Genomic DNA, 18,609 nt, shown 5'->3' on the forward strand with positions numbered 1-18,609 from the left:
CAATGATGTCGTAACAGTTGAGGATAGAATTCCCCTGATTCTCTGTACTTCACTTTGGCAATAAAAAGGGAGGAAAAAAGAAAAAGAATCCCCCTGATTTCTTGATAAACTTAGGCTGCATTTGAACTCAAGGTTACGGAAGGGACAACTGTCCACAAAGAATGTGTTTGACTTTAAAGCACACTGCCAGAGAGATGCTAGGGAAGAAACTAGTTTGCTTCAGACAGGAAGGAAGAGAAGTGTCCAGGAGATGGCTGGAAGGGATATGAGGATTGGGGGTGCAGAAGGTAGTTAAGAAATAGGCGAGGCAGACACTGATGGCTCATGCCTATAATCCTACCCACCCAGGATCCTCAGATCCGAGGATCTTCGTTCAAAGCCAGGCAGGAAAGTCTGTGAGACTTTTATCTTCAATTAATCACCACAAAAGCTGGAAGTGGAACTGTGGTCTTGAGCAGAAAAGCTGAGGGATGGCTCCCAGACCCTGAATTCAAGCCTCAGGACTGACACAAAAGGGGGAGGGGGGAGAGTACTCAACAAGCATCTAGAAATCCAGAATGCCTGCTGCTCCTGAAGGCTGTGATGTCACCTGTCTATAAGGATATCCTGAACGCTTCTTGAAAGGGGAAACATGAGGAAGAGTAACAAAAAAAAAAAGTGCTAGGAATCCAAAACAAGTCCTTGCGCATGCTAGTTAAGCACTCTATCACTGAACTACATCCTTAGCTTTTCTTTTACTTTTTTAAAAACAGGGTTTCTTCTAGTTTTTGGAACATGCTTAGACTACTACTTTCAAGTGTTGGTCTAAAAATCTGATATCTGACTTTTCATGGCCAGTTTCTGTTGCCTGGTTTTGTTATTGTTTGCTTATGTGTTATAGTTTCCGGCTTCTATTGCATATCTCCTAATTTTTTGTTGGCCACTGGATTTTTTTAAGGTTATACATTTTCGGCAACTTTTCTCCCTGAGACTTTGTTCTATTTATGGGGTATTTGGGTGAAGTCTCCCCACCCCCCCACCCACCCCCACTGCCCCCATATGAAGCCTGAATGACCATCATAGGGTAGCAGTGCTTGAAGCAGGCTCTTCTATCTCTCCCTGGTGGTTAAATTGTCTGCCCTTGCCTCAGCTTTCAGTCTCCACTAATTGCCTGCTTATTGCTCTATTTTCTGATTCCCCAAGGAACAAACTGCTCCCTAGACTGATCTTGCAAGGTTATTTTTGTAGCTAGTCTTTAAGGTTTGTTGTGATCTAGCAGGGCTCTTCTAAGTTTCTCTCCTCATAACAAACTAGCTTGCCTACAGTTTAGATTTAATTGCTTTCTACTACAATCTCCATTTTCACAATAATATTAGCGACCCCACCCCACCCCCCCAGTGTTCCCACATTATTACAAATAAATCAGTCTTTGATGGAAATCTTTGGAGACTATTTTTGTTTGGAGACAGAATGTGACTATGCAGCCCAAGCTGACCTGGAACTTACTATATGGCCAAACTGACCTAGAATTTGATTTTCTTGCCTCAGCCTCCTGAGTGCTGGGATTATAGGCTTGTACCACTACAACTAGCTTGGAGCTCTAATGAATTAACTGGGCATAACCTTTGAGTACCTGGTGTAGGGCTGAGGACAGGGTAACCCTCTTATTGGGAGGGCTCTGAGCAGAGGTGGTAGCCTCTGGTCCTCTTGATTTGCCTCTCCTAATATAGAGCCTATGAATAAAGTGGCAAGAGTGATTAGGGCCCCAATATTCTCAGTATGTCATGCCTTACATGGAGTATGTGGCTTCTTATTAGGGGCTGGGTAGAGAAGGGGATCCCTCAATCTTTTAGCTATGCCTAGCAGGAATTTAGCCTGTAAAGCTCAGAGTTGACAAGAAGAAAGAGAAGCAGCTTGATTCTCCCAATAAAATAGCCTATCGCACAGGAGCTGAAGAGAGAAGCCCCAGTTACTCAGCCAACCACTCACATTGGTGCTTTGGCTATTGCTGTGACTTGAAGATAGGAGAAGGAAAGAGTGACTTGTGTGTTTGGTCCTAAGATCCTCATCTTGTTGCAACAGAAACCTATCAGACAGAGGTCAAGTGACTGGACAGCCTTGCTTCTGATGGGTGTCCTGTATCCTGCCTGCTTCATTTCTAGTGAAAGTGCTTGTAAAACCTTTCCTAGAGTGTGGATTGGAAATCTGAATCAATGGTCATCAGTTTCATAGAGTAATATTTTATTTTTGAGACCGAGTCCTCCTGTACAGCCCAGGCTGGCCTCCACCCTCTGATCCTCCTGCCTCAGTTTCCCTACCGCTGGGATTAGTCACACATCTCTTACTTCCCCCCATCCAATAATTCGACCTGCACAAGTCCATTCTAGGAAGGTCACCCGAGTGGAGCCATTGTGCTCTCTTCAGCACAGGTCAAGGCAGCCCTTTCATTATGATGTGGGCAGTCGTTACATCATAACGTATGTTTAGTATATAGAACGGCAACGAGAGCTAGCTCATAAAACAAAGCTAAATGAAAAAGAGATTTTAAAGATGTGTGGGGCGTGTGTGATCTCGCAGTAGACCCAGTTGCTGTGGGTGGCGACGGGGTGATAGTGATTTCTCTGTCGGGCTTTTCTGTTTTCTGCTTATGTGATCCGAATAAACGCCGAGCGGCGCGCGGCGCGCTTGCGGTTTCCCGGGCAGGGGCCCGCGCGGTGGGGGTCCTGGAACCGCCCGGAGGCGGGCTGGGTCGCGGGGTGCGCCGGTTTCTGTCCCGGCAGCGAGCCTGGGGAGCCGACTCCGAGGCCCCGGAGCCGCGGCATGGAGGAGGCGGGCGGCGCAGGGGCGCCCCCCGGGGATGCGACGGCGGTGGGCGGGGCGCTGGGCGGGAGCTCCAGCCGCCGGGCCTCGGCGCGGGCCCGGGCGGGGTCTCTCCTGGTGGGCTGGGACTGGCGGCTGGGCACGCGCGGCTCGCAGCAGCGCAGGTTCACCTGGAGCAGGAGCGACTCCGTGTCCCAGCAGCTCAGGTGGGCCGGCGGGCCCTGGATGGGGCTGGGGCCGGTGCTGCGCCCGGGGGCGGCGGCCGGGTGACCGCCCTCGCCCCGCGGACTCCCCGCTCACCCCCGCCCCGCGCCGACAGTAGCCCCAGCGAGCTGTCGGACCACCACACCATTGGGAGCTACTCGGAGCTGTTCGCCGCCGCCGTGGGCAATGTAGAATGGCTGCGGTTCTGTCTGAGTGACCGAAAGGAATTCTTGGCCGATGACAAGGTAAAGCCTTGAAGTGTGGAAGCAGGAACGAAGACCCTCCCGCACACTCCGGAAGAGTTCCTCCGACAATGGTTGCCGGGCAAAGAGCAGGACCTGGGGCACCCCGGTGGTCCCTATTCGCCTGGAAGCCCATTTTGGGGGTAGATGACCTGACACCCTGCAGGGGTGGGAAAGGCTGTGGGCCCTCAGGCCCCGGTCCTGCTCAGCCTCCCCCCCCCCCCCCACGCCCCATCCTGAATCCGCAGGGCTTCACGGCCATCCATTTAGCGGCCCAGCGCGGCAGGCTACCATGCATACAGGTTCTGGTAGAGGAGTACAACTTTCCTGTCGATCTACCCACCGATGATCACCGGACCCCACTGCACCTCGTTGTCAATAAGGACAACAAGACCACGGCTGTCCCCTGCATTGACTACCTGCTCCAGAAAGGGGCAGCCATCAATGCGTGAGTCCAGCCTCCTTCGGGAGGGAGGTTTGGAGCCTAGGCAGGCATGTCAGTGGGCAGGCCCATGCAAGATGGGGAATGGGGAGGAGAACAAGGTTCCATACAGAGCAGTGAAGCCCACAGTAGTGTCGTGGTTAAAAGACGGGGCTCTGGAGTTTGTATCTCCAGCTTTGCCATTCACTAGCACACAGGAAGACATGAGCCGAGTCACCCCACCAGTCAACCTCAGCGCTCTGGTTTCCAGACCCATGTGTACACTGGAATCACCCAGAGGGCCCCCAAACCTAAATGCTAGCCAGATGCTGGTGGCTTATACCTACAATCCTAGCTACTCAAGCGGTAGAGAACTGAGGGTCATGGTTCAAAGCTACCCTGGGCAGAAAAAGTCCATGAAACTATCTCAAATTTAAAATCTCCAGCAAAAAGCCAGATGTGTGGCTCAAGTGGTAGAGCTCCAGCCTTGAGTGAAAAAAAGAGAGTGTGAGGTGTGAGTTCAAGCCCCAGTACTGGTGTGCACACACACACACACACACACACACACACACACTAACCTAAAAACCAAGACAACAAGAACAAAAATCAATGCTGGTGTTTCATTCCAAAGGCTGTGCTTTAATGTTTTTACATCTTCGTGTCCTGGACTTTGGAACTCTTAAAAGAAACCCAGTGTTTCTAATTCCCAGTTAAGTTTGGGAACCACTGCTAGTGTCCCCAACTGAATTTACCTATCACACGAATTCTTATGATAACTAATACATGTCAGCTGTGTTCCTTTAAAATATTTATCAAAAAGGCCATTCTCACTATAGAGATAACCCATTGCAGTCTATTAATAAAGTGTATTCTTGAGCTAGGTGCTGGTGGCTCACATCTATAATCTTAGCTACCCAGGAGGCCTTGAGCAAAAAAATGCAAGGACCTGGACCTGGGGGGGGGGCATAACAAGTATTCCTAATAAACTGTCCTATCCCTTTCAAAAAATTACCAAAAAAAATATTGAGTGCACACTGTCCTATGTGCTAATAAACACTAATTCAGAAACAGGGATTAGCAGTTCATACACATAAATGGTCCCTGCTCTCACAAAGGGACATGGCATCCTAAGTGTAGGAACAGACAGAAAATTAGCAACAAATAAAGGGCAAGAATTCGCATACAACATGGGAAGTGGTCAGTGAGAGGTGTAAGTAGGGTGATGGAGTGGGGAGGATCTATTTTAGAAGAAAATCACCTCTAAGGAGATGATGCTTTAATTTAAATGTTGCATAAGCCAGGCATGCAAAGAACCTGGGGAGCATGTTCTGGGCAGAGGGAAAACCAAGTCAAAGGCTATGTGTTGGGAGGGAGTGGAGCATGATCTGAGGATGAAGTGGAGGAAGAAGCTGGTCTGCAGAATTTGAGAGCCAGGGGAAGGAGCAGAAGTGGCTGACAGGTTTGAGTGGATGAGGTTGGTAGCTCTAAACTAACCCAGCTCTCCTTCCAGCAGTTCTGAACTGTCACATGCCTCCTAAAGAAAGATGTTCACTGTGCATTTAGTCTCATCCTTCCTTCAATAGAGGAACTTGAGGTCTAGAAGGGTAAAGCAACATGGCCAGGGTCATCCAGTAGGTGGTGCTGGAGTGAGTCCTTAGAAGCTTGCTCACCTACCCATCTGATAAGCAAGTGCCTTTGTCCTTCTTTCTGTCCTCTCTCCTCATGGCGGGACTCTCCACAGTGTGACATGCAACAGCTCCACACCCTTGCACCTGGCGGCCTCTGAGGGCATGCTGAAATGCATGAAGGTCCTGGTGCAGAATGGTGCTGATGTCCATGCCCGAGATGCCACAGGCTGCAAGCCCATTGACTACTGCAAAATATGGAACCACCGTTCCTGTGCCCGGTGAGGGTGTGAGAAACACCAGCCTGCCACCCTTCCCTTCTCTCATAGCCCTTCTCTTCCCTTTCCCCTCAACCTAGGCTGAGCCTTTTATGAGGAGGGTCTGGAGGGCCACATGTGGAGGAAGTGGTCTGCCTGGGATATTGGCAGGACTCTTGCCTGGCTTCAAACCTTGGCATTGAACCTCACCCTCTGTCCTATTCTTAAGGCTCCTCCTTCGGAGGGGCCACGATCAGGCCATGAGACATTTTCATCTTTCCCTTCAAAGGATACAGTATGCCAGGGGGCCCCTGGTCAGGGGGCCATCTTGCTCATCCCTACTCTGGTAGCTCCTTCTGTACCATCCAGCCCTTCAGCAGGCAGCAGTCCTTGTAGCCAGAGTGGGAGCTCGATACCTGTGGGGTGACATGTCCTCACCCTGGCTCCAGGTTCTTGAAAGATGCCATGTGGAAACGGGATAAGAAGGATTTTGCCCGTGAGATGAAGAAACTGAAGCACCTCAAGGATGAGCTGATGCCCATGGAGCAAAACTACCTGATACAATACCAAGTAAGAGGGAGGCCAGGCAGGGTCAGGCACTGCTGCTATGCAGGCTTGTGGGCAGAGAGGCAGAGACCTACCTGTTCTAGTGACAAGAGCACTCATGCCCAGAGTGGGAGTTCTCTCCATCAAACACCCCCACCCTACCCCCTACTAGCTGAAATTCCCTTTTTCAGGTCAAAGGTCTTGTTCAGCGTTAGAAAGCAGCCTAATTTAGTAAGTATTAATGAGGCCTTTTTGGTACACTTCCTGTTCGAGATGAGAGACTCTAATAAGACCATGGTCCTGCCTATCACTAGAACTCATATTTTAAAAAGAAGATTCATGCTTCCTCTCCACAGACACTTAGCACTCACTCTAAACTCAAGAAGCTTAGAGGCAAGGGAGAAGGTAAGGCATGGTTCCCCTTCTGATGGAATGAATGGATGCTTACAGGTCTTTGAGCATAGGCAGCCATGTGGGTTGGCAAGGCCTGATGGAGTAGAAGGAAAAGCCATGTGGGAAGGCATGGGAGAACATGGGAATACAAGGTACAGTGAAAAGGGAAAACTTGCAGATCACATGGAACTTGGAAGCTGGCACTGGCTCACATCTGTAATCCTAGCTACTCAAGAGGCTGAGATCTGAGGATTGTGGTTCGAAGCCAGCTCAGCTGGAAAATGGAGCTGTGGTTCAAGTAGTAGAGTGCCAGCCTTAGGCAAAAAAAAAAAAAAAAAAGCTAAGGGACAGTTCCCAGGCCTGAGTTCAAGCTCCAGTATCAGCACTCACACACAGACGTGAGTTAGAGATGGACAACTAGAGATTGGGCAGGGATTCATATTAATGAAAGACTAAAATAACCAGAAAACCCAGAAAGATATATGCAGTCTTAAGTGGGTCTCAATGTGGAGAGGGCTCCAGGACCCTATGACTGTTCCCCAACTCCAGCTCTATTTTAGCTGCATTTCTCTGCCTGTGTTCTAAGTCCCTGTCACAAAATGCTAATAGTCACACACATGTCCAGAAGAGGCAAAGCCCATCTGTTTCCTGTGGCCCTAACCCTTCCCAGAAGCCCCTTGTAGATACCCACTCAGTGAATCTCCTTGGCTAGGGTATCTTTTATTGGCCTCAATCAGACCATGTGTCTACTCATTCCAATGACTGGAACTAAAGGAAAGCCTTATGCTGATTGACTCACGTCTGGGGCAAGGCTGATGGAATTACGATGATTGGCTTAGCCTAATCAGAAATTACTCCTGAAGCTGGGTCAATCTCCAAAGCGTTTGATTGCTTAGCAACAGTCTGGAAGTGAGATATACTGAGGCCATAGGGTGAGGAGGTTCTGGGACAGGTGGAAGTAAGGACAGAACTCTGTCATCACCACCCAGTCTGTGAGCAGCACTGACTGGATCCACCCCTACCAGACATCTCAAGGATCATCACTTCCCCCAACTCCAGGCCTTCCAAACCTTTTCCTTTCTCCTCCTGGGTCAAGGACATACATACATAGTTTGCACTTCTCATTTACTTCCCCCCACCTCCCATCATACCAGAATCTCTTGTTGTAGGACATGTCTCCAGTACCAGACTAGGAATTCCAATGTGGGGAGAGGACTACATATCCCACAAAGCTTCATATATTCTTAGGCAGGAACTGCTCCTCCTTCTTCAAGGTCAATAGAGGTCAAACCAGATGTATTCCCCATTAGGGTGAAAGTCTTCCCTACAGGAAAGGCTTTGTCTCCCCGTTGGCCCAGCAGCTTCCTTAGAGCAAGGGCTTTAGGCCAACAGTTCTTTCATCAAATTTAGGGCTCCCTATAGCCACAGGGCCTCCTTCACCTGAGTACAGGAACAGCCTTCCACCATTCTATTGCTGCAGAAAGAACAAAGCATTCGGAGAGAGACTGATTTCCAGAAGTGGCTCCATTCCAAGAAACAAAGCCAACCCCTCGTCTCCAGCACTATGCAAGAGGCTGGTGCCCAACCTTGTTTCTTTGACCTCTCCAAGACCTCAGGAACCAAGGGCTCCCGCCGCACTGTGGAGGCACGCCTGCAGAGTTTACTGCAGCCTAAGATACTGCCTAAGCCCTTTAAGGTAGCCACCATCTGTCAGAGGCCCAAGTTATGGAATGTTAGCAATAACCCTGCTGCATTTCCTACCACGGACATCAGGTACCCACAGGGCATCCGCCTGGGTGTGCATCCAGACCGGCACAGGGAACATGACTTCAGCAGCTACCTGGAGGTGACTCAGGATGCCTATGGACATCTGAGTCTGCACACCGTGGATGGCCACTGGGTGGCGCCCATGCCCCAGCTGCCTTTCAAGGTGATAGTCGGCTCGCTGTTCCCAAAGTCTCAGCCATACAGGATGAATGTGCCCGAGGGCTTACATGCCCTCAGCATACTTAACCTGGCCCAGAAGCGACACGTAGTTAAAGACACCTGGATTGACAGTGTGGCCATGAACATGCGTGAGACATTTGACGAAGCCTTCCTGCAAGCACTGCAAGCTCATCAAGTGCTCTTAGCCCTGCCCCCTCCTCCATAGTCCTCATAAAGCTATACTGGTAGTCTCTACCTGAGGCCGTGGAAATGTGGTAATTTACGTTGTGTGGGTAGAAAAATGGGCAGGAGTTCCCATTGGCTTCAGCCCCTTCTAAGCTCAAGAACAGGAGTCCTCCAACCCCAAACCCAGATTCCAGGCCTCCTTTCTTGAAAAATTAGGGCAGAGCTCCCACGTTCACACTGCATACTATCCTCCACCCCTCCCCCAGCCCAATGGGAACAAGGCTTCCAGGATTGAGGCACCATGGGAAAATTCTGCCCTGTGTTCAGGTTGTCCTTCCTGCTGTGGGCTCAAAGCCTCATTTTTCTTCTACAGATCCATATGGCATGAAGGACAACTAGTATGTTACCATGGCACCCCTGTTACTATGGGTGCCATCCCTTGCTCCCAGCTGCTATGGAGGGGTTGGCAGTAAGGGAAGCATGGGCAACATATGTGTGTGGGGGGGGGGGGGAATCTCTATTGGAGAGAAAGATGGGAGTGACTTAAAATTCCTCCAGGAAGCCATCCTGGAAACCCTGCAGTCCACATCACTGATCATTCATTAAACAAACATTTATTGAGTGCTTTTCATGTGCCAAGTAACAAACTAGGCACTGTTGATACAAAAATCCAAGAATAGTCCCTGCCCTCAAGGAGCTTACAGCCTAGTTGGGAGACAGATCATAAAGCAGGCAAACAAGCCTGGAATGATCTGTGGGGTGCAATGCAAGTGGGGAGAGGGGAGGAGATATTCAAAGCTTCTTGGAGGAAGTAAAATCTAATAACTTGAGAAAGTACCAATGTGATTAGTAGAAAGGAGAATCGAAGTGGCAAGAGAACTACAGTATCTCTGTATTCCAGAAGCTGAGACCCATAGCACAAAAAGGCAAGTGATGAGGCCAGAGAGGTTAGCAGGGTTGCTGCTAGGAGTCTCAAGCCACATCAAGGGGTCTGGACTTTATCCTAAGGGCAGTGGGAGCCATAGAAGGTTTTAGACTAGGAGTGACTTGGTCAGTTGTACATTTTAGAAAGAACTCCAGCTGGCATGGGATAAGTATAGGAGGTTGCCCAATAAACCAAGGGAAAGTTGATGACTGTGGGAATGGCTCAAACCAAGAGATGTTAGGATAGACTTGACAGTTTTCAGAGACTGGCTGTATGAAAATGAGAATGTGAGGATAGAAAGCAAATGTTCCATCTGGCTCTTGAATGATCCTAGGGCCAACGCAGGTTCCAAAGGGATAAGGTGATGGAGGACTGCAGCAGATGCCGTCTGGGCCATGGATGTGTTATTTGTGTACCCAGGAGACAGAACTTCAGAAGATAGGAGGGATGCTGGGGCTGGAGGTCAATGCTGTGTTCCTCCAGAGTCCCTGAAGCCATCAACATTGATGGGCTTCTCCAGGGACCCAAAACAGAACCCTGAGAGGCCCCAATGTGCCTGGGGCAAGGAGAGAAGCCTGCACAAGAGACTGTAGACAGCCAGAGGTAGAGGGCCAGCCAGCCACAGAAGTACCAGGAAAGTATAATTCAAGAAGCAGGCAGTAATAAGCCATGCCACCTGGTGTTAAGGGTGTGAGAATTCCACAGGATTTAGCCTGTGAAGATCCCTGGATGGTCCTGGGAGCACTGACTGGTGGTAGAGTGAAGGAAAGGGGTGAAACCACACCATCAGAGTAACAAAGAAAAGGATAGCACAGGAGAACTGGGGCCACTGTCAGCCATCAATGAGGACAGTGTTTTGTGCCCCTTACCTTATCTACCCATCTGCATAGCAGAAAAGGGCCTGGCAACCTCTCTCCCATGAGAAGACTAAAATGTGCCAGTCCTCCCAGGGAAAGGGGAAGGCTGACCTTTTTAAGAGAACAGAAGTGGAAAAGTAAATTGAAGGGCCATGAAGGACTTCAGGCATGTCACAGAAAGTCTTCAAGCACACGGGTCTTTCCAGTAGCATAGAGGTGCCACATGTGCAGTCCATCTCTGTTCCTGCCAGACTTACTGTGAGGTATAGGACATGGCAGGTGACGGCTGTCATGGAGATTTCATTCCAATATGTATTTGTTAAGCACTTGCAAGGCACTGTAGTTGGGAGTGCAGGGTCAACAAATGCTGTAGCCTGCCTTTTTAGGTGTCAGGAGCCAGGAGCACACACAACAGAGACCTCATGTGCTTAGAGTGACAGACAGCCTAGCCCAACAACCCCATTTCTTAAAAAAACAGGCTATAGCCCAGGCTTCCTGAAAGCCAATTTTAATTTTTCCTTGAGCTTGAGATAGAATTTTACCAGATACCACTCCTTTTCCTCAAATAAGATATTGTACATGTACACCTGAAAGACCCAGTCCTAAAATGACTCCTCTCCTATTCCCAGCGTGATAATCACAGAGCCTTGGGGAAAGAAGAGCTGGAAGAAGAGGGAGGTGCATGAGAAAGACTGCCTTCACCCCTACCCCACTCCCTACCCAGGCTCTGCTGCTCATCTCCGCTCCCTTCTCACTAAGGGCTACAAGAAGAGCTCCATTGGAAGGGAAGCCCAGGCCCACAAGAGGAGACCCTGCAGAATGAAGATGCTCAGTCCAGGCAAAGGTTAGCAGGAAGAAAAGATGAACTATTGGGGTATTAAGGCAAACAATGCCACCTAGAAACTTTATTCAAATGGGAACCAGCAATTAGACAAAAATCACAGTTCAACAGCAAAAAAACCCATTTCTCTTGGAAATGCCAAGCCATGGCTGTCCCTATGGCCATCTGCCCAGAGAAGTTATCATCAGCCTTCTCCAGCTTCACAGACCCTACCCTGCTGCCCCTACTGGAAGGGGAGAAGGAGGGCCAGGGACATGGCCTTCTGGCTAAGTAGGCTCTGCCACCCTCCTGGTGCCCTTTGAGGTCACAGCCCCTGGCAGCATCGGATCCAAGCCAAGCTGAGCCCCAAGGAGGGTGGGGATGGGGCTTCAGAACTGAGGGGAGGGAAGTCCAGGCCTGCAGTAGTGCCCTCCAGGTTCCTGGCCCCTACTAGCACAGAGGCGCAGGGGCCTAACTCTCCTGATCTTGTCCCCACATGCCCTCCCCAAGGGGGTCAGTATATCTTCTGACGACTGGGTAGAATAGCCTCTTTGATGAAGGAGAAGACAACGAGGATCCCTAAGCGTTTTCCCCGCTTGCCTTTGGTGAAGTAATTGGAGACCACGTCATCTGTAGAGACACAGGCAGGAAGATGAGTGTGCATGTGTGCCCTCATGGGCACAGTTCTCCCACCCTTGAGTCCCAGTGGTTCATCACAGGGTTGGGCTCGGCTTCCCCAAGCTGACTTGGGCCATGTTGTTGTCCCCCAGTCTGGAACCCCTTCTTACCTCCAGGCTGCATGGTTGAGGGCAGGATGTTCTCTCCAGCCGAAAGTGACACAAAGAATGCAAAGGGGATTATCCACAGGCAGAAAGTGAAATAGGCCAGGACCTGGCAACAAGAGCAGAGTGTGCCGAAGGTCAATATGGGTTTAGAGATGTATGGTGGGGGGCGGGGGGGTGCTCAGGTGTCACCCCTGATCTCTACAGGGACTGGGACATAGGAAGCAGGACGTTTTCAGGCTGTAGATAATTCAACAGAAAAAGATAGAGGATAGTGATGACTGAATGTGACCACATACCTAAAAAGAGAGAATTTGTTCTTGCCTGAGGCTTCAAACTGGAATAGGAAGGTGTGGGAAAAAATTCCTTCGCAGGCCACTGAGGGGAGCTGAGGCTCAGGACCATAGCCCAGCCTGCCCTGTCTGGGCGATCTGTGTAACAAACACCAGCCCAGTGACCCTACTAGGAGACCCAAAAGACTTACTGAGGTAATGGAAGCAATGTCTTTCCCATGTCAGACACCCTACTTTCAGAAATTATTTGTATATTTTCCATATTTTTAAAGACATGATCCTTATCTGGGCTCTGGTGACTCAGGACTGTAATGCTAGTTACTCAGGAGGCTGAGATCTGAGGATCCTGGTTCAAAGCCAGCCAGCCCAGAGAGAAAAGTCCATGAGATTCTTTTTGTTTGTTTGTTTGTTTGTTTTGCCAGTCCTGGGGCTTAAACTCAGGGCCTGAGCACTGTCCCTGGCTTCCTTTTGCTCAAGGCTAGCACTCTACCAATTGAGCCACAGCACCACTTCTGGCTTTTTCTATATATGTGGTGCTGATGAATCGAATCCAGGGCTTCATGTATACGAGGAGAGCACTCTACCACTAGGCCATATGCCCAGCATCTCCATGAGATTCTTATTTCCAATTAACTGCCAAAAAGCTGCAAGTAGGACTGTGTCTCAAGTGGTGGAGCACCAGCCTTGTGCAACGAAGCTCTGGGACAGTGCCCAGGCCCTTAGTTGAAGCCACAGGACCCCTCTCCCCCTCTCCCCGCCTACTCCATATATATACATATAATAAATATATATTTATATATGATCCTCAAATGGCCTGAGTTTCAGATCATAGCTAAGTTTTCAAGGCAAACCCCACTTTTCTTCCCTGTCACTGTTAGGTACATGTATTAACACACCTTACCTCTGAGAAAGGATAATATTCTTCTGCAAAATACTGAAATGCTAGGTAATGATTCACCACCACTAGTCCTGTAGAGGGAACAGAGGCAGTCAGTTTGGGAGAACCAATGCAAAGCTGGAATTGAATTTCAAAAGGCCCTGGGAGCTGGGACCCAAACCAAAGTATGGTTCTGTCAAGTACAGAACCATCTACAACTCAGTTCCCCATCTGTAAAGATGAGAGAATCAGCCCCAACCTGCCTACTGGAGAGTAAAATTTTATGAGTAAAACTACATGGTAGGTAAGAAAGCTCTAGCATGTTATAAACATGAAATTTCCTAGTTACATAATTCAAAGTGTTGTGATAATGAACCTACTTTTTATTGGATGTGAGCCCTAAATAAAACTATGGGCAGCAGATGCAGGAAAGTCACAGGCAAGCTGACAGACTCCACTTCCCCCCCCAACCTCTATAGGTTTCTACTCAAAACTGGGCAGCAGGAAGAAGGCTTCCTCAAATAAAGGGACTTTCATACCTTGGGAACAGAAGGTCCATTCTTAGGGTTTGTCAGAATTCTGGGGAGTACTTCCCCATACTACCCAGAGTGAGGCTCTGAATTGGTATGTTCTGGTCCCACATACCCCTCCTCAGTGTACAAGTTTACAAAAAGGAACAAGTGAGCAGATCCTGGGGACAGGCAGCTCAGAGGCCGCAGCCCTGCTTGTTCTCACAGCAGGATGAAGAGCAGGCATTGGGAAGAATGTGTCTGCTGCATCTGACCCCTCACAGCAATTTCATGGCTCACTTTTCTACTTGACTCAACCCTTGAAGACCACAGCTCTGCTATACCTAGCCACACACGAAGGCTAAAGGATACTGAAGCCATGTTGGTGAATGATGCTCACAAGCTCTTTCAGAAAAACTTCCTTAGGCATCTAAATGGTTGAATGACGAGAGAGCTAGGGGCTGGGTGCTGGTGGCACATGCCTGTTATCATAGCTACTCAGGAGGCTCAGATCTGAGGATCATGGTTCAAAGCCAGCCTGGACAAGAATATCTGTGAGATTCTGGAAGTGGCACTGTAGCTCAAGTGGTAGTGCTAGCCTTGAGCTGAAGAGCTCAGGGACTGTGCCCAGAGTTCAAGCCCCATGACTGACCAAAAAAAAAAAAGAAAGAAAGAAAGAAAGGAAAAAAAAACAGAAAAGAAAAAAGACAGAGCAAGAGTTAAGGGAGCTTGGGGGAGGGTACATGGGGCTCCTTCCTGGGAGGATGCAGAGGTCTAGTCTCCATGGGAGGAACTCCTACACAAATGTCTGCTGAATAAATTCCAAGATAAAATCACACTAGGCCAGCCTAGTGTGGAAAGAGGCCAGCCAAACTTTCAACTATAGCTTCCTGCCCATAAAAATTTTTTAAGGTCCCCCAGTCCCAGATAAAGAAAAGTATCTCTAAAACACCCTAACTCCATCTGATACCCTGCTCCATGGCTAGGATAGCCATTAGCTGTTAGCAAGAGAAAGGGCAATGTTGTGACCAAAGGTTTTCTGAAACCTTCACTATGAATAGCTACAAATATCTATAATCCTGTCAGAAACATCACCTTTGATATTTCTAGAGTAGCTAAGGCCTAGAAAGGGGAAATGGTATCAGAAAATGGTATCTGGACTAAAGCAAGAAGGCTGGGTCTATGCCTGAGGTAGCGCCAAGGGCTGAGAACTCACTAGAAAAAGCCAGCAAGGAGGTGTTTGCACCAGACCAGTGTCTGCAGGGGCCTCACAGCCCCATTGGGCTCTAGTTCTGACCATGACTTTGAACCAAAAGACTGGATGAAAAGCCAAAGGACTACAAATATTGTGAGTCAAGTGTTTTCCTAGAGTCTAGAACTAGTCAGCCAGGGACTGTGACTTCATCAACCCACAAACTCTTTTCCCTTCCCAAACTGGCTTTCTAGCCTGAGCCCCTCATCCCAACAAGTTCTAGGCAGGTGCTAGGATCCTCATGAGTCAGAAGTCCACCTTCCCCACCAGCCTAGCGGACTGCCTGGCATTGCCGCCACCTCTGTATCCCCTTCAGTGCCCAGGATGAGTTGACACAGCCATGTCAGTTGCCTCCCCAACTTTGCCCCTCTCACCGCACGACAGGATGAAGTTAGGCGAGGTCAGCATGATGAAGGGGAATGTCTGGAGAAGGCCAAAGTAGACGAGGTTGGTGAAGAGGCCCACACCAATCATGCTGGTGGGGAAGCGCTCAAAGACGTACAGGCCAATCAGCACAGCCGTGGAGAACTGAAATAACCAGAGGCACGAGGTACAGAGAACTTCTGGGAACCTGCCTACACTCCCTACCCGCTCCCACTCTGGTAGCACTAAGTTGGTTTCTGTCTCCTCTTCCTCCTCCCAGCTATAATCTCAGTAACCTATGGGAAATTATCTCCCCCCCCCCCACCCTGTACTAGGGTTTGAACACAGGACCTTGTACTTGCTAGGCAAGTAAGGGCATCTCCGAATGTCATTTTGTCAAGCTTTTTTTTTTTTTTTTTTTTTTTTGCCAGTCCTGGGCCTTGGACTCAGAGCCTGAGCACTGTCCCTGGCTTCTTCCCACTCTAGGCTAGCACTCTGCCACTTGAGCCACAGCACCACTTCTGGCCATTTTCTGTGTACGTGGTGCTGGCTTCATGTATGGGAGGCAAACTCTCTTACCACTAGGCCATATCCCAGCCCCTCGTCAAGCATTTTTGACAGCAACCGTAGTTTTGGAAAACATTTTACATAATGATCCCAACATACAACACACCCACATATATGTGATCAGAATTCAAATTCAATTCTAGTCATTTTTTCTTTCTTTGTTTTTGTTTCGGGTACTGAGGATCGAACCCAGGGCTACAGCATGCTAATGCTAACCTAAGCAGAAGCAACGCCACAGAGCTGCACCCTACACCTTATTCCACCTTATTCCACCTTATTCCATGCTGAACATGACTTACTGAATCAATTATATATCAATAATGAATTGTGCCTACAGTTTGGAAAGTACTTCTGAAGGACATACAGTCATCAGCACTTCATAAGGAAGGAACGCCTAATTCCAGACCCTCCAAGCTACTGTCTTGTCTCGCTGTTAATATCCAAATCCAGGCCAGAGTCAAAGTAGCTGCAGATACTATATGCATTGAGAGGTAATGGACGCTTTCTGTCCACCCGCACCGTCACCAATCCTTGGCCCTCCCTGAAGCTGATGGAAATGTCTGCCAGCAGTCAGTCCTGTGGCCTTGACAACATCAGCAAGGGGTATATACAGGAAGAGAAGCTGCTCATAAGGCTAAAGGAGAGCAGGGACAGAGACAAGGTGTTCCCCTTAGAATGAGCCCTATTAGAAAAACCCTATTAGAAAAAGGGTGATGAGCAAGCATTCAGAGCCGTCCTCATGGTTGCTATGAGCATAGGATGTGGGGGGACAACCAAGGAAAGGCAAAGCCATAGTCCTGTCAACAGAGATTGTACACTTAGCTGCAGGTTATGCACAGAGCATAAGGTCTGCAGCAGTGCCACTTGGGTAAGGAGGCCAGGAAGATCTAGGCCAGGGAGTGCAGATCTGAAAAACAGGGCTCTTGACAGGGGAGCCCTATCCCATAGCAGGAGGAAACAGCCCAGAAGGGTTCTCAGCATCCAGGCTAAACTGCATCCACTTCCTGCTTGAGGTAGGACAAAAGCGGGAGGATGAGCCTGAGGAAAGCTGCCACTTACCCAGATCATGTACTTTATGATTCTGCTGGTGACCACTGTGTATTCTTCTATTAGTTCTGCCAGGTAGTAGAGTCCAGCGGCTGGGAGGGATGGGGTGAGCAATGAGAACATCAGTCAGGGTCACTCCTTTCATCCTGGTCCTTCCCCCCTTAGGGAGCTGGATCCCCATCAGCTATTCACAGACTCCAGAAAGTCAACAAGAAACCGAGCGATTTCTGAAGTGCCTTTCCAAATCTGGAATGGTAGAACCTGGTCAGGGCAACTAAAGAAGAAACTTTTATAGAAACGAATGGAAGCCAGCTTTTCACTTCCCTACTCCAAGCGTTATAACCTCTGGTCTAGAAAGCTCGATTTTGTTCACTTGTTCAATCAATAGCTGCGGGGCACTTCGTGTGGGCCGTGTGGGTTGAGAGGACAGCACAGGGCAGGCAAGGCCCTTCCCCTTCCCCTCCCCCGGGATGGGTGGTGGGACCCAGCCGGGAGGGGAGTCGGGCACCCCAGAGCGGCAGTGCCACCCGGGAGGAGCGGAGGAGATTGCTGGACCACCACGAGTCCACGAAGGGCTTCCCGGAGGTGAGAGCTCCACTGAGAACGGATCGGGGACAAGTGTCCAGGGAGGCGGGGAGCCCAAGTACAAAGCACCCAGGGGAGGCGGTCGCAGGTGTCAGGAGAAGCGAGGCACGGGGGCCGCGAGAGGGGGAGCGGTTGGCGGTTCGCGGGCACCGGCTGGGCACTCGGTCCGCCTTTCCCGGGCACTGCCGGGCGGACTTTGTGACAGCCGGCAGGAGCCGCGGTCCGGCCAGGCTGCTGGGCTCCGTGGCAGGGGCCGGACCGGGTGGGGTGGGCCGAGCCCCGAGGCGCCGGCCGGGGGTCCCGACTCGCTCCGGAACGCCCGCGACGCGACCCCCGGGAAACACAGATGCCGGCCGGGGCGGGAGCCCGCGCGGGCCCGGGGCGCGAACTCTCACCGACAGCCAGCGTGATGAAGGCCACCTGGATGAAGAGCGACAGCCAGCTCAGCACGTACATGAACCACATGGCGCCCCTACCCCGCCCGCCCCCTGGCCGCCGGGACGGGCCTGCGCGCTCGGGCTCCGGCGACACGGAGCCGCCACCGCCGCCGCCGCCGCGTCCCCGCCCCACGGACGGGCGCCGGCCGTGCGCCGCCGCCGAGAGGAGCCCGGCCCGAGCGCCGCCCTCGGTCGGGCTCGCACTAGCGCCGCCCTCCGGCGCGGAGGACCAAGCGCTGTTGCCGGGTCTTGGCCAAATCCCCCCACCCCCCCCTCGCCCCGACGGGGCACGTTGCAGCCCAAAGGCGGCGTCCCAAACGTGGGGCGGTCCCCTGCGAGGAGAGAGGCGCTCCCACCGTGAGCCTCGTACCCGGGCTCTGTGACCCAGCTCCGCGCGCAGATTGCGCACAGGGCTCTCCACGGGCCTCACTGGTAATCTACGAGATTAGCAGAATACGTACGGCCTTGCCAAAGATCACACGCTAAGGACAAAGGAAATTCATCCGAGGGCGTGGATATTGTCCTGAGTAGGAAGCTGGCATCAAGGGAGATACTTGAAATGTCTTTTTTTTTTTTTTTTTTTGGTGCCAGTTCTGGGGCTTGAACTTGGGGCCTGGGCGTTGCCCCTGAGTGTTCTTGCTCAAGGCTGGCACTCTACCACGTGAGCCACGACTCCACTCCGGGCTTTGGGGTGGT

General features: G+C 50.5%; 2 protein-coding genes across 2 annotated transcripts; one reads left to right on the forward strand and one right to left on the reverse strand.

The window, feature by feature from the left end:
• The first annotated feature begins 2,799 nt into the window (after nt 1-2,799).
• Nucleotides 2,800-8,639, forward strand: Ankrd53 (ankyrin repeat domain 53). Its single transcript, XM_048352211.1, has 6 exons — nt 2,800-2,959; nt 3,001-3,248; nt 3,494-3,693; nt 5,408-5,572; nt 5,998-6,118; nt 7,968-8,639. The coding sequence occupies exons 1-6, from the start codon at nt 2,800-2,802 to the stop codon at nt 8,637-8,639; spliced, it is 1,566 nt and encodes a 521-aa protein (XP_048208168.1).
• Nucleotides 8,640-9,197: 558 nt separating this feature from the next.
• Tex261 (testis expressed 261) lies at nt 9,198-18,050 on the reverse strand. Its single transcript, XM_048352696.1, has 6 exons — nt 17,872-18,050; nt 16,904-16,983; nt 15,289-15,442; nt 13,178-13,245; nt 11,990-12,092; nt 9,198-11,831 (listed from the first exon to the last, which is right to left on the reverse strand). Exons 1-6 carry the CDS (start codon nt 17,939-17,941, stop codon nt 11,716-11,718), a joined length of 591 nt encoding a protein of 196 aa, XP_048208653.1. The 5' UTR covers nt 17,942-18,050; the 3' UTR covers nt 9,198-11,715.
• Between the last annotated feature and the right edge of the window lie 559 nt (nt 18,051-18,609).

This window comes from Perognathus longimembris, chromosome 8 (genome assembly GCF_023159225.1).
Source record: "Perognathus longimembris pacificus isolate PPM17 chromosome 8, ASM2315922v1, whole genome shotgun sequence".
NCBI classification, from domain to species: Eukaryota; Metazoa; Chordata; class Mammalia; order Rodentia; family Heteromyidae; genus Perognathus; species Perognathus longimembris.

Excerpts from the sequence above, each read along its gene's own strand:
- Tex261 (XM_048352696.1), bottom strand. The coding sequence starts at position 17,941 with ATGTGGTTCATGTACGTGCTGAGCTGGCTGTCGCTCTTCATCCAGGTG. Across the intron at positions 16,984-17,871 it reads CTTCATCACGCTGGCTGTCG|CCGCTGGACTCTACTACCTG; the intron begins GTGAGAGTTCGC and ends CATCCCTCCCAG. Across the intron at positions 15,443-16,903 it reads TCATAAAGTACATGATCTGG|TTCTCCACGGCTGTGCTGAT; the intron begins GTAAGTGGCAGC and ends TGGTTATTTCAG.
- Ankrd53 (XM_048352211.1), top strand. The coding sequence starts at position 2,800 with ATGGAGGAGGCGGGCGGCGCAGGGGCGCCCCCCGGGGATGCGACGGCG. Across the intron at positions 3,694-5,407 it reads AAAGGGGCAGCCATCAATGC|TGTGACATGCAACAGCTCCA; the intron begins GTGAGTCCAGCC and ends GACTCTCCACAG. Across the intron at positions 5,573-5,997 it reads AACCACCGTTCCTGTGCCCG|GTTCTTGAAAGATGCCATGT; the intron begins GTGAGGGTGTGA and ends CCCTGGCTCCAG.